We start from the raw sequence: 18,602 nt of genomic DNA, 5'->3' as shown, positions 1-18,602 counted from the left end.
CTAACCCTATATCAGCATCCATATCAGGATCATCATCACAATAATCTTCATAGTATTCAGTTCGAATGTACTGTGGCTTTCGTTTTACTAAAACCGAGATCCTAGGTGTACTAGTAGATTGTGACTAGCTACCACTACCACTACCAGACCCGTCCATCCTAACAATGCACAATAATATATCACAACATAGTTCAACATATATATAATATTCATATATCTCATCTCATATACTGATCAAACACATATATATCACAACCATAAACTGATCCATAAACTGACAGAGTGCACATTCCATAAAATGATCCATAAACACATATATATCAAAGTCAAACACATATTTATCTCAGAATATAATCAAAATATTCTATGTTAAAGTATTTTCTCTCCAAATGTAAGTTTGAGCATGCCATGGAGTCTAAAGATAGCATAAAGATCTTCAAAATCGATACATTAATTTATTCATGTTAGGAGTATGGCATACAATACAACACAAAGTGAAGTGAAGAACATCACAAGATGTGTTCAAATCAGTGCAATCAATTATGAGTGCGATATACATAACAATGGGAAAACTACAAGGGGATGAGAAAAATAGACCGGAGATTACGAGGGAAAAAGCAAGGCATGCAAAAACAAAAATATTTGATGCTCAATATCTTTTAGTTAAGAACTAACCACTTCAGATATGCATGTTACCTGTATATCCGATATTGCTCTGTTGCTGGAATTAGACAATGAAAGCTCTACTGTGGTCTACTTCCTTTTACAAAATTTATGTTTCAGATCTTCCTAAAGTCGTTTGAATATTGGTGAGAATGCTCCTGCAATTAACATAGAACCATATCTTATACATTTTCCATTGCAAAACATTTGGAGAGAAGATACTTTGACATAACACATAGAACCATATCCTGCACTTACCCACCCTAATTCGAAACCCACAATCCTCAAACCCTCACTCACACATTCGACAATATACTCAGAAATCAAGTTAATCAACATGAAATTTGACCATAAACACTAAAGAACAAAACCCCAGTGAAAATCAGAAACCCTTACCTGGATTTTGGGATTCGATTGGTGTCGACTTCGAGACTTCCTTCCTACGTTTGTGTGAGTTGATGGAGGAGGAGGAGCGACGTGGATTCGAAGAAGGAGCGGAGCGGCAGGACTGTAAGTGAGAGTGTGAGTGACTGTGAGAGAGACTGAGAGAGTGAGCGAGAGCGATTGAGAGAGAGTTTGAGAGACCTAACAAATGACCTAACTCAATGGACGGTTGGATTAGATCTTCTTAACAAATCCAACGGTTCAAGTAATTTATAATTAAAAATTAAAAATACATAAATATATATATAATATTCGGTTCGGTTCGAGATTACCGAACGCTTTCAAAGTTGTGGCCGAATCTCAAACAGAAACTTTCGGGACGGGTTCGATTTCGGGTACCAAATTTTTCGGGAAATTCGGAAAAAAAATTCCACCCCTAGCGTTTTTAGAGAAATTTTTTTAAACCACTTAGTAAAATGCAAGCTTCTTATGAAGAAGCACTTGAAGTTGTACTTGCTAGAAGCACATAATTAATGTTTCTTGCAAAAATCACTTTAAGTGATTTTGAAATCCGAATACATTTTTGAGATTAAGGGCAATTCACAAGCTCCTCCTTCTTATATGGGCCCTCTTCCTTAGCCCACCACCTCAAACCGATGTTTCTTGAGCCTTCTTGGTGGTGAAATGGGCTTATTCGTGGGCTTAGAGGTGGGGTTCCACCACATCTAATAAAAAAATATCTCTTTTGGCGGGAACGACATTTCGCATGGCGGGTACAAAACGTTTTTGCCCAAATAGCCATCGATTAAAGTTGCAAAGCTACATCAACTGTCACGACTCGCGGCACACAACTAGCGCAATATTGTCCATCCGAAACTTATCAACTGAATATTTCCCGCCGATTCAAAAACCTAAACATCGTTTTCCCCTTTTCCACCAGTCATTCCGGACCAGAGCTTCGCCGCCATCAATGGCAGAAGAAGAGATCGCAGCTCCAGAGGAAGCGAACCCAGCAGGAGAAGAAGAAGAGAAGTCAGTACAAGAAGAAGAGAACCCAGTACCAGAAGAAGAAGAAGAGAACCCAGTACCAGAAGAAGAGGAAGAGAACCCAGCAGGAGAAGAAGAAAACCCAGCACAAGAAGAACAAGAGAACTCAGTACCAGAAGGAGAAGAGAACCCAGCACGGGAAAAAGAGAAGGCAGCAAAAGGAAAAGGGAAGGCAGTAGCAGAAGAATGGAACGCCAATCGGATCCGACCCGAATTTCCGAACGGTCGGGTCAAGAGGATAATGAAGCTGGACAGGGACATTAACAAGATAAACTCGGAAGCCTTACTCCTCGTCTCGTACTCCGCCCAGCTTTTCCTCGAATTCCTAGCGGAGCGGTCGGCCGAGGTCGCTACGGAGAGGAAGCGCAAGGTCGTGAAGCTCGAGCACATGCGAGTCGCAGTCAAGAGGCACCGCCCGACATGCGATTTCCTAATCGATGAGCTTACTGTGCCCTCTCAGCCGTCCAATCATCCGGCAACCGACCGGAGTCAAGGTCGCTCTGTCGTCAGTAGTTCAGCTCCAGCTAAACGAGACCGAAGCCGCACCGCTGCCGATAGACCAGCTCCAGCTGGTACTCGTCTGATCGATGGTTTCTTTCACAAACTGGCAAAAAAATCCCCGATCCAGACAGAAGAAGCCCCGATTGAGATCGACGAAGCCTCAATTGAGACCGACGATGCCCCAATTGAGATCGACAATGGTCCAATCACGAACGACGATGCCCCAATTGAGGTTGATGATGTTCCAATCGAGAGTGACGAAGCTTCAATTGAGAATGAGGAACCCCTAATTGAGACCCACGAAGCCCGAATTGAGATCAACTAGTCATAAATCTTCGGTCTTTGTAGGCCGAAAAAAGAAACATTTTGTTTGGTCAGGTTGTAATGGTGAGAAATCAATGGACCAGGAGACTGATTACAACTTTTGTAATTATTTATCTAATTATCCAATGCATTTGATATTTTGATCTTGGTGGTTACTGATTACAATGTTGTGTATGCAAGTTTTGTTCTCATTGTCTTGTATGATAGTTGAATCTGCTTGCTTCTTGTCATGATCATCGTCGAGAAGTGGGGTATCGAAACAGGAAGGAGGTATTTCATCTTTTAGTTTTGTTCATGAGAAGTGATTGAGCTTCCTGTTGTTTTTCTATGTACATGATATGGTAAATGGAGCAAATGCATTAGATTAGTGCATGAGCAACAGGAACAAACCTATTGTTGATGACAGTCGAAGAGACGAGAAAAGCAGAAGGCATGCCCTTACATTTCTTACATACTTATAACAGCCAATCTTGTTCAAAGGAATTGGGGAAAAATTCTACCATTCTGCTCCCATGTATGTTTTGTGTTGTTCAAAACAGAAGTTCTTTACTTTCTGGCTTGTGTTCATATCCCAATTATTGCTTCATATTGTTCTAAATTTCGATAACCCCTTTTCTGTGCTTTCTGTTTTCCATTTTAATTCTTATTTTTGAATTAGGTTGGTCTTTTGATGCAATTTCTTCTTGTCCTGTTGAGATAAACACATTGTATGTATTACCAATCTTGATTGAATAGCTTAAATGAGAATCACAACAATCCTTGCAATATTACAGTCTGAAACCCATGATTTGCAAGCTGCTTAATGTTTTACTTTTTCTAACCTGCAGTGCATGGTAGTAATAAGAAAACAATCTTAGAACTTGTTTATTTTTATTTGCAATTACAGTTGTCTAAAAATTCTAGACTCTTTTGCTGGTACTGGGGTAATTCTTAAAATACAGTCTCTTTAGCTGAATTATTAAACTGAACTTATTCTTCTGGATGATCTATTAGGTCTTTCCGCGCAACTAGCTCTCACGCCTTTCTCCTCCCCCATAGGACATGGCAATTGGCAAATCAGACACAATTCAGGGAGATTGTGGACCAGAAAACGTTGACACCACTGAAGCTGTTTCATCTCTAAGATGAGAAACAAGGCCAGGTCGAGCAAACATCTTTTGTCTGTGTGCCTTCTTGCCTTCCTTCATAAAGGAAATGCCTTGAGGGGCTGAGTTTACACTGTTTGGTCCCAATTGCTGAAGGCCTAGTGAAAGCCTTCTGTTTAGAGGCATGGCGTTGCTAAAACCTCCGTTCAAAGTCCTGCTTGAAGTTTGCCTTGTACTGGTGCTTGGCCTGGTTATGAACAGATTTTCTTGCTCAACTACTACTTGGCTTTGGACCTTCTTCACTTCCTGTGAGGGAAAACTTGCCTCATCACATTGGTAATTAATACATAGGCCAATAGACCATTACTGAATGAGAAATTATTCTATCGAGTTACATGCAAATATCTAGGAGGTCTAACTGGAAAACTGCAAACATAAAACAGTTTCTGCAGTCTGATGAACCTTTAATTACATTGTCAAATAAAACTAACCCGTTGTCTTTGCTTATCCTCCTCCTTTTCCTGCCTTAGCACATTATACTCTTCCAACATTTCTAGGAGTGGTACCTGCATGACATGTTTTCCCTGAAATTGTAGTTGACTTGGAATACCAGTCTACCAGAGAGAGAAAGCATGGAAAATTTTGAAGACAAATAAATACAGTGTAAAGATGGAAGCTACTGTGATACGTGGAAGTACAAAACTTAAGACATTCATAGAACCCTGGGACACGTAGGTCCATAATTTCTTGTCATCCTTAAAGGCTTAAACCATGTTACATCCAGCTTTTGTATCTTCTTATCAGATCGATTAATGTGTATGTGGCTATTTTTCAGTAATATTCATGAAACAAGAAGTTGCATTTAACATATTTATATGCATTCAACTAACGTTTGAGGTCCACTGAACCAAGTGACAAGGGAAATTTTTTTATGTTTGAGTGGAGAAAAAGTCTAACAGAAACACCAATCTCTTGAATTCAGGTTCTGAAATTTCAATTTATTCCTTGTTCTGAGTGATTTTCCTTTGATTGTGGAAATTTGTTGAACACAAACTTCTCTACTCTAGTTTCAATACAGTATAGCATATTGTATGTAAGGCATAACAATTCTTTACGTACCTCATCATACAAGAAAGTTTTCTTTCTTTCTTCTTCCCAACTCTTAGTATTTGTTATTAGCAAATCCACCAAAGCTGCATTTTATGATATTGTGAGAAAACTTATCTTTATTGGATCTCAGTAACTGTGTGATGCAAAAACATGGCACATACATTAAAGATTTCCTTTCTTCTTTGATTGATATCTAGGGAGAAACTGCAACTCATCTGGCTAAGATATTCTTATTAGTGTTACGTATAACATCAAAGTTTAGTGTTTGTATGTAAACTTTGATTGGACCTATTACATATGACAATCCTGCTTCTGTTGTACGTGAATGTGTATAGCTAACAAACAATTTTTGGATTTACCTGGGATTTTGTTGACTAATACTCGGGCACGTTCTGCACGTCTCAGGTTCTTGTGTGCACCTCTGCTGACTGAGTACCGGTTCTCGTCCTAAAGGAGGTGCTCTTAATTAGTAAAACTGAAGTCTATGTGTGTACATATAAAGGTATGAGCCTACTATAAATGAAGATCCATATACTGACTCTAGTGTATTCTTCCAACCAACGCTCCTCGTCACGTGCTAGCATCCACTTCTCCACCTTTTCCATGATAGTCATTCTGCTAGAAGCTTCTTCTTTTGCTCTTGATATCTGTTGATCCAAGCTCATTAGGAGATCTGCATGGTCAATCTCCCCTGTTGTACATCAAGGTAAGTTTACAGTCTACTTTATCCATAAACAAAGAAAATCATCTTAGTTCTTACGAAAGAAATGAAAATCACAGAGTCACACCAGAGTTGATGAGGTTAATAAGATTATCAATCTCTGATTGCAAAGGAATTTCCATGTGCGATTTATTGCATATCTCCTTGAGCTCATTCTGTTTCTTGAAAAATAGTTCTTTCATCTTGCTTGCTTTTAAGTGATCCAGTCTCTTGACTTCAGCTTCAGCCTTTAAAACGAATTTGAATGATGTTATTACTCTTTTCCGATACAACGAATTACCATCAAAATTTATACTTGCCTGTTGTATTATATTTAGGGTCAGGCTTCCTGGATCTGATACTTCTGCCGATGAGAGTGATAATAAGCCAGTGACATGGGAAAACGATTGACGATCTTTATAGGGTGTGTCCATGAGATCCCATAAGTTTGTCAATGCTTTGCCAAGATGGTGAAGCTGAAAATATATATACAGAAAGATATGATACTGATGCTTTATCTGACAAGTGAGATTGTATCTTGAAAATCCCAGAAGAATAGAGTTGTATATTGAAATGGAAAAATAAGCGAAAATAGGAAAAATGAGAGAAGTTGAAATACCAAAACCATGGAATTTATGCTTGAGTTTACCATAACTTAGGCTACTTAGTCAGTTCTATGAATTTCTTTCTGTAATTATATCTCTGTACAACTAAGACATCTTTAGTGAGAACTGGTACAACTGCGTAGGTAATTGTCACCTTTTCGAGTCGCTTTTGCTTTTCTTCCTCTAGGGATTCAACTGTGCTGTTAAGTTTAGCCAAAATATTGTTGCTTATGTTTTTGGCCAACCCACATAATTCATTCAAGCTTGGATGAACCTTGGTGATAACCATTGAGGCTTCTGTTCCTAATATCGAAGACAAATTGTGGACTGCATCTATATATTTTTCGACTCTCATGAGCCTTTCATTCTGCAAGACAAACAAAAGAAGGAGATTTGAACTTATCATGTAGAAGGACATATTATTCGTTGTCCATGAAACAATTTCTGAACTACATTATGGTACCTTCTCGTTGTGGAGTGTTTGTAGCTCCGTCTGATACTCCTCTAGTTTTTTCAACGAAAGATCATTCTCATTCACCACGATATTTGATGATAAGTCTCCGTACTCTGACTGACCTGCTATTTCTGCAGAAATTTTCTGAATTTGCCCTTGTACTGCTCGAAACTTATTCACCCTATCTTTTTTCCTCAATCTCATCTCCCTCAATGCCGGCGTGAGTGAATCCAGCTGCTCTTTCAGCGTTCCCGCCAATTTTTCTGGCTGATGGGATAATATAAGAATCACCCCAAGAAAGTAAGAATTCCTTATATTTCCTCCAAGTTCACATATGTATATGAGTTCTATATTAACATGCATGCAATGTTAATAGTCATACTAATTTTACAGAGTTAACCGGTATTGCTAAATGATGTACCCGTCCAGGGAGAGACCGTTCGCCCAGCGACAGAAGAAGATGGGTGAACTCAGCCTCAGCTTCAGCCAACTCCTGGTGCAAGCGAGCTCTCGAGGTATTTGCAGTATCAACCTTCTTCCTATAAACCTCCAGACATTCTTGCTCTAAATCCAGCAGCACCTTCTCCCTTTCAAACTGATCTTGCCCAACTTCATTCCAAATCATCTGCTTCCATGTAAGTTAAACAAAACAGAAATTTAAAAGTCTCAGAACGAGAATCATTCAAAGGCATTATAGTTAAGCAGCTTCTTCCGATAAATGTAGAATGAAATCTTGCCTGCAATTCCTGAAGCAAGTATCCGCACGAAGTTTCCAAAAGCGTGGAGCTTCGCATTCCCATCGGCGTCTGAAACGAACCCATCTGACGTTTTTCTTTTTTTCTCCGGTGATCAGGGCAAACCTGGCATGCAGTGCGGAAAGAGAAAGAACGTGGGATGTTCCTTGATAAGGCAGATGTGTTATGGTGGACCTCTTGGGTGTGAGTTTTGCTTAAAAGACAAGTGTGCCAAAAGGTAGGTATTGTCCAAGCTTTGGGTTCAAGGATCTCTGCAGGTTTTTGTTTTTACAACCCTTGAGCTTTTGTGGCTTTTGGTCGGTCTTTTTTTTTTTTTTTTTTCCTTCCCTCTTTTATTATTTGAATAAAAACTTGAGGAGAAATTGTTGTAGTTAGGGTTTCTTATTCATAGGTGCACACCTGTTTTTGCACCGCACCGTACCGCACTGGCCATGCTTTGACTTAATTCCTAAGCAATGAAGAATATGGTTCTGCCTTCCCTGTTAACTGTTTTAGGTTCTAATTTGTATTAGCAGCATTCCAGGTTGGGCCTTTCATTACTTTATTTGGAAAATCTTCAGTTATGTATTGGCCCATTAACATTTTGATTGAGCATTAGCCTTTTTTCATTTTTTTTAACGTGAAAGTAACTCGAACTTAAGATCTTTTATGATATTTGGGAGAGTGTGCCACAAATTCATTTGAAAATGCTTGTATGGGAATCGTTACAACGAACAAGTGTTTTTTTTTTAGTACGCACAAGTGTGTTTAGTTGGTAGAAAGCGTCGTTTAGCCCTTCTAGAAACAATCTTAAACATATTTTAAGATCCAATTCAAAATGTTTATGTAAAAATCACTTATAAACGCTTTATGTAAGAAAGTTACAAAGTCTTTGAATCAAGGATTATTTTCAATTTTTTCTGCAAAATGTTATCACATATGTTTTTTATTATATGAAAGCGCTGAACGATTCCTAACAAGTCTTAGAGTTTGTTTGGATGTGTTTTTTAAAATGACTGAAACCGTTTTTGGTGAAAATGTTTTTAGAATTGATATTTACTAAAACTGTAAGTGAATCTTGGAAAATTACTTAAAGTACTTTCTTGAAGAAACACATAACTGGTTCTTCAAATGCTTTAGGAACCTAAAACTATTTTTCCTAAAAGCGCTTTCAGTCAGTTTAAAAGTACATCCAAACAAGCTATTAATTGATAGTGGGTTGTGGTTGATTCATTAATAATCACACTAATAACATTTGTCTCTCTAATATCATGTGGATGAGAAAATGCAACGTCACTAACCTGCATTAGGTGTGGGATTAAAATCTTAATAAGATGATTAGCACCACACTTAGAGCTAATTAGCAAATTCATAATGTGACAGTCTTTTGGCTTGTAAAGAGGATAAGATACCAAGAGTGGCTGTGGCTGTCACCCAAAGGAGGCATGAAGTAGAAATTGAAACCGAGTTCCAGATCTGCCAAGAAGGAAAGAAAAAGAAAAGTTGAGCAACCCAATCTCTCTTCATATTACGCAAACTGGACTTGTCAGCTTTCAACCACGAGAATTTGGGAAATCAAACTTGAGGAGTATTTTGTTCTACTCCACATGAGAATTGGTTTTCTTTGTGGTTGACAAGTAAGAGGGAAAACCTACAAAATAGCACTTTACGATCTCTATTACAGGAAAGAACTTAAATGAAACAGGTCCACAATTATTGTGACGTCTCGGGCCAATTTTACAAGGTCATGTTAAGAGTCTTATACATGACCTTGTATTAGTGGTTCAGGATGCCACGATGATGATAAACATGTTTTATGTAACTCTTTCTTACTCTGAAGAGGTATTACCGTATTATTGAAAATATATCATCATTTGAGTGTCTTACTGTTCACGTACTACAAAAAAATAAGTATCTATGTTAAATTTTAGGGTATTTTTCAAGTTGATATTCATTTGGGCTATATGCTAGGAGAAAATGATCATTAAAAAAACGGGGCAAAAGCAAAGCCCAAATGCTAAGGTCACGTTAAGCACACCATAAACCATTAGGTTAGTCGGACACATCCCCAATCGGTGGCCGGTAGCAAATCACAAGCATTTCCCAAATGTAATTAACACAGAATTTCCTTGTTTCCAAAAAAATAAAAGCAATTTTTTTTAGTATATCGATATTTTTACACTAAGAGGATGAGTAGTTCGGCTAAGCTATACAATGGCCAGCCTAATTTAATATCGAATTTGCCATCAACAAGATTTGAACCTAAGACCTCTTACTTCCAAGTGAAGAGAAATACTATCATACCGTAGTACTAAATGGCAAAAACTTTTTTAAAATCAAAATAAAATAAAACCCACATTAATTTTATGTTTAAAATTTGGAATAGAAAATCTCCCAAGATTAAATGAAGTTCATTAAGAAGGCAACCAAGATGGTTCATAACCATTTTAATTACCACAGATAAAACTGTCTTAATTATTTATTAGAAAACTTCAAAATGAGAGTTGTTTCTTGCTCAGCAAACTAACAGAGACGCCTGCAGAGGGTGAGTCCATCTCCGATGGAAACAACGGCTAGCTCAACACGGTCATCCGCGGCGAGAAAGCTGTTGAGTTCCAGCAAATGTTTTCTGCCTTTCCTTGCAAATTCTTGCACATTCTCCTCAGGCTCCGCCACTGTCCCAAACCACAATGTGTTATCATAAGCTATGATTCCTCCAACCTTCACAAGCTTCATCAGCAGCTTGTGATATCCCATGTAGGAGTCCTTGTCGGCATCCACAAATGCAAAATCAAAGCTCCCTTCTTCCTTCCCCTGCTTAATTGATTGCACGTTTAATTCTCCAAATCAAATAATGTATTAACTACTACTACTTATTACTTAAGCTAATTATCGTGATGATATATTACATCCCAAATTCATCATTATTTACTTAGAATCAACATTATATTATTAAACACTCATAAAATAGGTTTAACATGCTAATTTGAGAGTGCGGATAACATTCTCCATAACAATGTAGCTTTCTCTTTGTTTTAAAGACAAATGCTAGTCATATTTACCAATTTGTTACTCGAAATTAGTGTTTCAAAAGACTCGGCTCGGAGCACGCCTAGGCGGCCTTGGAGGCAAGGCTGCACCATTTTCGCCTCTGTTTTAAGGGAGTCGGCGAAATACACGCCTAGGCTTCTTGGGATGCGCCTAGGCGCCTAAGGCGTCGATTGGGCGTTCCTTTTTATTTTTTAAGTTTAAAAAATCTAGAAATTTTTTAGAGTTGTAGAGCTGTTTTGAGTTGCAGGCCATGAACACCAGTGACGACTAGGTTTTTTAGGCTGAGTTGGTGTTTTTAATTTTTTTTCTTTTTTTTAATGCTTAAACTGACCCCACTTTGTCACATTTATTACCCCATTATCTTCACTTTTTTTTAAAACTAATCCCACTATAAAGACATTTATTACCCCACTATCTATTTTCTCTTCATTTTTTTATTTCTAATATTTATTTTCTCATATACTAGATATATATTAGATAAGCATTGTTTTGTTTTTGTTTTTATTATTTTTCTGAATATTCTCATGATTGGTCGTAGAAAAGAAAACATCTTTTTATTTGGATTATTAGTTTCTTAATGTTATATTATTCTTTTTAAAAAATTCGTTATATTTTTTCCCTTATTTCTCTTTTTTTTTAAGACTACATATCCCACCCAAATATTATCCAAAAACTCTCATATAAATAGGCACTTACTTAAGTAGATGTTTGAAATTGATTAATTTGATTGCTTGATTAAACTTGGTTATGTGATTTAAACTTGTCTGTGGCTATTTATTGACCCTAAAAACTACCAAGCCTACGTGGCGCGTAGGCCGAGTAATCTATAAGCTAACTACGTCATTCGGTGAATGCGGGGCGTGCCAACTCGTCGGCCGAGCTTGGCCGAGGAGTAAATTTGTTGATGTTGCGTTGGGTGCACGGCTGACTTCTGAGTCTTGCTATTGCAGCCGAGAAAGGAACACGTCTCGGCCTCTTGGGTTCTCGAACCTGAAGACAAGGCTACTATTCTTACTAAGTTCACGAATCGATGTTGTCGGATTCGGTCACAGTGATGGTATTCGTGAGAGTAAACTCACGTCGAATCGACACCAAAGTGTAAGGGCACAAATACTCAAAGCAGATATGAGTCTTAATAGTGAACGTGGTTCGACCGTCTGAATGCCGAACTCTAAATCCTACTTGAGAATATCCAATCATAAAATAACTCGGCGTGCAATGCGCCGAGCTCAGTAAGCTGTAACACCTCACTTCGCCGAGAAGGCTAATAAGATGACCTCAATCAATAAGGATTCAGAAACCCTTCTCGACTGAGACTTGGATAGGTAACCAGCCGTCCTCACCGCAGTGTTGTTGGTGCCAACGGAAGATGTTGTGAGATCGGCTGATTCTACGAGGACAGAGCTATCTATGCCGACTGAAGATATCACCGGTTGCTTTCACAGTGCTGTTGATGCCAACGGAAGATGTGTCAGTGAAAAGAAAAAATAAAAATCTCAAGTTGTTAAGAGAGTTTGCGCAGGGCAATTGTGTGTTGAATTGGAGGTCCCTTGAATGTTGCCTGTAACTCTGTATTTATAATGACGAATACGCACTGGTTGATAAGATGAGAAAGACTCCCAAACTATTAAAACTCATTTTATCTCATCGAATCCAAGATAACCTGCATGCTTGGATAACGTCCATCTAATCAACCATCAATTATATACATATATATATATATATATATGTATGTATATATGGCTGGTAGCCTTTGACACGGCATGCAGGCCATGTCCATCATCAATTCACTTCATCTGACAACATCCATAAACCTAGCCCTCTTATATATATATATATATATATATATATATATATATATATATATATATATATTCACTTCATCTGACAACATCCATAAACCTAGCCCTCTTATATATATATATATATATATATATATATTTGGTGACATTAGGTCTGCGAACTCATTGGAAAGGTGCAAACTTTGTTTTATATATATATATATATATATATATATATATATATATATATATATATATATATATGGCTGGTAGCCTTTGACACGGCATGCAGGCCACGTCCATCATCAATTCACTTCATCTAACAACATCCATAAACCTAGCCCTCTTAAGTCTCCTATCTCATCCTCACCTCATCAACAATAGCCATCATCATTCTGATCAAATGAATTTTAAATCCATTTTACTTCCAAGTGTTGTCAGACATCCCAAATCAATTCGAATTGTACTGCTTATTCGGGACATGAATCGCATTCTATTTATCTGGTTTAAGAAGATACCGAGATAATTATAATATTATCCTTTAATAACCAAATTATATCCACTTTCTCATCTGACGGTTGAGAATCATGCCCACTCAACGGCCTTGATCGCTTGGGCCGATGGTGTAAAATCGGGTCCAAACACTATTATATTTTTATATGTATAAAATATGTATTAAATAAAAATTAGGTCTCGTGAGGCTTCGTCTCACGCTTTAAGGCTTTTGCCTAGGCGGGTTTATCCATCAAACACTTCGCCCACGCCTTCGTCTTTTAAAACATTACTTGAAATCTAGAGACAAACTTAGGTGGGCCAGCTTGACCAGCTTAATGATCATGCACTCTACCGAAGAAAAGAGCTCCACTGTATATAGGTTCCTTCCAACCACACACAAGTACAATTTTCAATGCACACAGGCCACCCCGCGTTATAAATTATAATGGCCTAACCTACTTTCTCCCAACATAAATCACAAACATTAACTTACTTTGGTAATGAGATCATTTAGGAGCGTGAAGGCATCTGACTGGCAGAAGTTAGTCTTATGTTCCACCCCAGCCTTCTGAATAAATCGCAGTCCAACCTTATAGGCTTCTTTATCTACATCGACTACTGTTATCTGAAATTTTGAAATATTAATCTAGCCAACCACTACACGTAAAAGGATGAAGTTAATCTAACTATTTCAAAGAAAAAAAAAACACATGAATAATATTAATAAACGACTATTACATACTTTGCCATCAGCAGGCAGTGCAAGAGCAGTAGTGAGAAGAGAATAACCAGTGAAGACACCGAGCTCCAACGTCTTCTTCTCATTCATCACCTTCAGAAGCATCGATAGAAGCAGACCTTCATCTACCGGCACATTCATAAGACTCCTGCGTGTTCGAAATGTAATCCTTTAGGCTCAAGTAATTATATATTCATTTATGAAGAAGCGTCAGGGCCGTCTTTGAGATTTTGGAGGTCCTGTGCGAAATTTATAAGGCCATGTCCAACCGATGACTGGCTAGAGGGCTTGTTTTAGCCCTATGGCCATCCAAGATTCTCCAAGATATTAATATTTTAATGAACAGTACATGACCATATTTGCCTTCGTCTCCAACCGAGGGCCAGAGGGCCAGAGGGCCAGATGGCTCGTTTTGGCCATTTCACAAAAAACCGTCTCCAACCGAGGGCCAAACATAATTTATTATTTAAAAACTACAACTTAAATGTTTTTTTAAAATGTTGTTTAAGTTTCATGTTGTATAATTTTTATGTTGGTTAATGTTATTTAATGTCGTTTCATATTGTTTAATGTTGTTTCATGTTACTTAATTTAATTTAATATTGTATAATGACTTAGGAAGTTATAGGAAAAAAAATAGAATTTAAAAAAAATATGAAACAAATTTTGTGAAATAGAAGTTATAGGAAAAAAATGAAATTTAAAAAAAATATATGAAACAAATTTTGTGAAATAGAAGTTATAGGAAAAAAATGGAATTTAAAAAAAATATGGAATAAATTTTGTGAAATAGAACTTATAAGAAAAAAATAGAAGTTATATGAAAATTTTTGTAAATAAAATAAATAATAAAACTGTAAAAAAAAAAATCAAATGCAACAGCTTTGTAAATAAAAAATAATAATAAAACTGTAAAAAAAAAAAAAAAAAAACAAATGCAATGGCTACTAGCCGTTGCATTTGAATTTTTTCTTAAGAAATCATGTTGGTTATAACCGACAGAAATAACAAAACATTAAAAAAAAAATAGCCAGCTCCGAGCTGGCTAGCTGGCTGCATGAAGCCAACCCTCTAGCCCTCCAGCCCTCCAGCCCTCTCCGATTCCGTGGGGCCCTCCCAGATTCCAGAGCCCTCTGGCCTATCCCTCGGTTAGAGACGGTTTTCAGGCTATTTTCGGCCCTCTGGCCCTCTGGACCATTCGGTTGGAGATGGCCTAAAAGGGCCCGCCCTTAAGATAGTTTTAAAAAAGGTAGGACAATGTATAGACGCTAAAAACCAATCACTTAAATCAAAACTAAGTTTAGCACTCACTGATTGCAAGTTTAAAAATGTCATTAATAATAAGTATAAAGAGCTACAAACATACTGTTCACTAAATAATAAAAAGCAGTTCAATCTTAAAAAAAAAAAAACTTCAAAAACTCTAACTTTGCTGTTTCACTTGAATATATAACATTATTATATAATAAAATTGACAAAAAAATACCATTTTTAAGGTGTTATTATTGGCACTCAAAATATTTCATTATACTCCAAATTTTTATACTTAAAAGAAAAAAATTACGCTTATAATGAGTGCACAATGAAATTTAAAGTGCTAACATTATTACATAACAAAAATAATTTTTAAATATAGAAAATTATTACATATAATTATTAGATGACAAAAAATTTGGGATCCTTTCAAATTTGGGGCTGTGCGACTGCACAATTTGCTCCCCCTCAATGCCTCATCTGAGAAGCGTACAAGAGGATTGGGTGCAAAATGTGGTCTCGTTAAAACCTTGGCGGGGATTTAAGCCCAGTACGAAGGAAAAGGAGTACTACAAATATCAAACCCTACCAGACTGCATATTTCTCGATGGTGGCCTCCCTTAGTTGCTTCAGTTGCTCGTGTTCTCTTGGAAAGCAGCTTGTTTCGAAGATTTACTGTACTATCAGAAATTAAGGCCGTTAATTGACTGCGTTTGTTTGAGGATAAGACCATTAGTTAATGCAAAATATAATTAGCACCTTCTGTTTCTTTAGTTTGTAAATATTTCAACAACAACAAAATGTGGACACGTAAACCTGAATTTCAATAATTTTTGATACAACGATATATTTATGAATTGATTGCGAATTCGTCATTTCAAACCGTTTTCTTAAAACAAAATAAAATAAAATGACAAAGAAAATGGTTTAATGCAGAAGATAGACATTTGTACATCATGATATATGGCCATCTCATAATTTAAAAATTAAAAAAAAAAGTATCCGATTCCCTCGTTGAAAAATTTAATAATTAAAAAGTATCTGATTTTTAGCTGAAAAGACTAAAGATTATCAATGTTTATTTATTTTTCCACAGTACGAGAAATTTTTATTAAAAAAAATTAGAGCGAAAATGTTGAAAACTCCAATCCGAATATGAAAGAAAGAATCTGGAAAATGAGAAAGAACTAGGCAATACACTAAGGATAGAAAATCACTTATATGAAATAGGAGGTCAAGACGGTGGTGTTACAAACTAATCATGGAACACCGTGTAAGAAAGTTAAAATGCCTGATAAGTTTGGAAGAACGTCACTCTAGCGATCTAGTTTCATGTGAAACTCTCTTTTATAAGAATGTATATGATCTGTAAAAGCGACGGGTTACATTAGGGAAAAGAAAACGAGAGTGTACCTTGAGAAGTGCTGGGGTTTTGAGGATTATCTTCTCCTGTCTGTCGTCTGCCATGGCGGAGTGAACAACAAAAGAGCAAATGTTTATTTTCTTCAATTTCAAATTTTCTGTGAAATAAGCAGTTGGGTGCATTGTGTGTTTTATATTGGGAAATTGGGAGTAAAGGGGTAGGTGGCAATAACATGGCCTTAAAAGGAAAGGTCGTGCCAGACTTTTTGATTGGGTTTCACTTTTTATTTGATAGGTGTGGGCCGTGTGGCTGGTTGGGCTGTTTTAGCTATGTGGAAAATAATTTATATGTAACAGGTTTATTGTTAAACATTATTTTTATTTAACGTTTATGATATAGTATTAGTAAATAAAAGATAATTATTAAGGAGTGTATTGTATATAACGTTCAATGGATTTTCACAGAGCTATGAACATAAAGATTTTGAGGGAGTTTAGTTGCCTTTAATAAGTTCATGTGGATTTGATTTGAATATTTTCGTAGATCTTAACAAAGTATGTGAGATTTTTATCATGAATTTTGGAGCCCTTATTCTATATAAAATTTGATGGACTTCAAAAAGTTTTGTTTGACTCTCAAATTCAAGTGTATACAATATAATCTCGTGGTATTCAATTAAGATTTTTGTAAGTCTATATAGGTGTGTTCAAAATTTCTTTGATTTTAAAGGATTTTATAGACTTTGAGTGCTTTTATAATAAATATTTTGTCATTGTGAATCCAATCACTACCCATAAGATTTTGCTGGATTTTATTTTTCCCACTTCTAATCATATACTCCATCACTCACCATAATTAATACAATAATTATCACTAGCTACCACCACCACCACCTTACCATGACCATCTATGTGTCACCTCACCGCCACTACACCACCACAACTATTATCACCTTGCCATGACCATCACCATGATCCTGTCACCCCCACCATCACCTTATCAATACCACCACCATAGTACCATAACCTCTTACAATCACTCGCCGATGTCATCACTACCGTGACTACCATCTCTACTACCAGTCTACCACCATCTTATATACCTTAACCATCGTCAACACCCCCTTTACAACTACCATAACCTTCTACGACTATCTTATGGCCGCCACTCCTGCCGTGACCACCAACTTTACCACCATTATCACCACCTCATCAAGATCGTACCCACCCCCACTCCTCCATCACCCCAACACCAGGCTACAACCACAATCTCACCACCCTTACTCTTATCTCCCTCACCAACGACTAGAGGTGGCAAATCAATTTATTGAGTTGTTAATGGGTATGCGTTTAATTTGATATCACCATAATATAGAGGTAATAATGGTAGTGGTGATGATAGTGTAAGGTGAAATCAAACTAAATGAGTCTTAATGGGTTTTCTGATTTGCCACCTCTACCAACAACGCCACCTTTACTACCACCATCTTGCCTACAGCCGCTACATGTAACTTCCATCATCATAATTACCGTCACAACCTCAAACGTTGCTGTACCATGATCATATCATCCTCATCACATGATAAAATTGAAATATCAATATTTATTAAATGGTCATTAAAAAAGTCATGACAATATATAAAATTCTATTAAGATGACGGTATTACGAGTGTTAATAATATCACATAACAATACCTTGTCACCTATACTATTTTATTTGCAATTACCATCCATCATCATTAGCCATTAATCCATCCAACTTTTCTTCGAGACCATTCTCCATGTCTACTTTACTCTATTGATAGGGACCATTGCAACTTGAAAACTTATTGAGGAAGTTGGGTACTTTAATGGAGGAATAACTTAATCTGGGTACTGATATGGTTGTGCCGTTAGCCCATCAATGGAGATTACTCGCATGAATATTTTAGTTGAGTTGTGTCATTTGCTTGTGGAATTTAGTGTTAACGGTACACCTAACCTTACCCCACACACACCCCCCCCCCCCCCCCAACCCCACAAAAAAAAAAAAAAAAACCAAAAAAACCACACTAAGATTATCCTAAATAACATCCAGGTGCATCTTCACCACAATTCATCATCTTTGTCCGAACATGAAAATACAACATACTCTAAAAGTCAAAATAAAATAATAATTATGGACTGTTCTCCATGAATTGGACTTGTTAACACGAGTACACTATCATTTTAGTTTTTCGTACTAATAATATAAGGATATGTGTTAATTTCTCTTTACATATTCTTATATCATTGACACAAGATATCATCATGACAGTTTACCATACCATACAC

At 36.8% G+C, this 18,602-nt stretch overlaps 3 protein-coding genes across 6 annotated transcripts; 1 reads left to right on the top strand and 2 right to left on the bottom strand.

The window, feature by feature from the left end:
* Positions 1-1,823: 1,823 nt before the first annotated feature.
* Positions 1,824-3,062, top strand: LOC108169685 (transcription regulator complex subunit bur6-like). The gene has a single exon (XM_017323484.3). It carries the CDS (start codon positions 2,018-2,020, stop codon positions 2,918-2,920), a length of 903 nt encoding a protein of 300 aa, XP_017178973.3. The 5' UTR covers positions 1,824-2,017; the 3' UTR covers positions 2,921-3,062.
* Positions 3,063-3,624: 562 nt separating this feature from the next.
* LOC103403158 (65-kDa microtubule-associated protein 8-like) lies at positions 3,625-7,877 on the bottom strand. Of its 4 annotated transcripts, none has more exons than XR_011577098.1 (12): positions 7,611-7,877; positions 7,295-7,498; positions 6,883-7,140; positions 6,574-6,786; positions 6,135-6,290; positions 5,903-6,062; positions 5,654-5,805; positions 5,474-5,561; positions 5,276-5,329; positions 5,124-5,197; positions 4,496-4,618; positions 3,625-4,310 (listed from the first exon to the last, which is right to left on the bottom strand). XR_011577098.1 is itself a non-coding variant. In XM_008341986.4 (11 exons), exons 1-11 carry the CDS (start codon positions 7,692-7,694, stop codon positions 3,987-3,989), a joined length of 1,836 nt encoding a protein of 611 aa, XP_008340208.3. In that variant the 5' UTR covers positions 7,695-7,877; the 3' UTR covers positions 3,625-3,986. The 4 variants fall into 4 exon arrangements, 2 of the variants coding, with proteins under 2 accessions (XP_008340208.3, XP_008340209.3); XR_011577097.1 differs by having other exon boundaries at positions 3,771-4,310; positions 4,496-4,570; XM_008341986.4 differs by lacking the exon at positions 5,276-5,329.
* Positions 7,878-9,969: 2,092 nt separating this feature from the next.
* On the bottom strand, positions 9,970-16,481 carry LOC103403159 (flavonoid 3',5'-methyltransferase-like). Its single transcript, XM_070815376.1, has 5 exons — positions 16,341-16,481; positions 15,517-15,602; positions 13,677-13,821; positions 13,428-13,559; positions 9,970-10,421 (listed from the first exon to the last, which is right to left on the bottom strand). Exons 3-5 carry the CDS (start codon positions 13,812-13,814, stop codon positions 10,131-10,133), a joined length of 561 nt encoding a protein of 186 aa, XP_070671477.1. The 5' UTR covers positions 13,815-13,821; positions 15,517-15,602; positions 16,341-16,481; the 3' UTR covers positions 9,970-10,130.
* Between the last annotated feature and the right edge of the window lie 2,121 nt (positions 16,482-18,602).

Source organism: Malus domestica, chromosome 16, assembly GCF_042453785.1.
Source record: "Malus domestica chromosome 16, GDT2T_hap1".
Lineage (NCBI taxonomy): Eukaryota > Viridiplantae > Streptophyta > Magnoliopsida > Rosales > Rosaceae > Malus > Malus domestica.
Note: the sequence above shows the minus strand (reverse complement) of the source record. Positions and strands in the feature narration are given on the sequence as shown.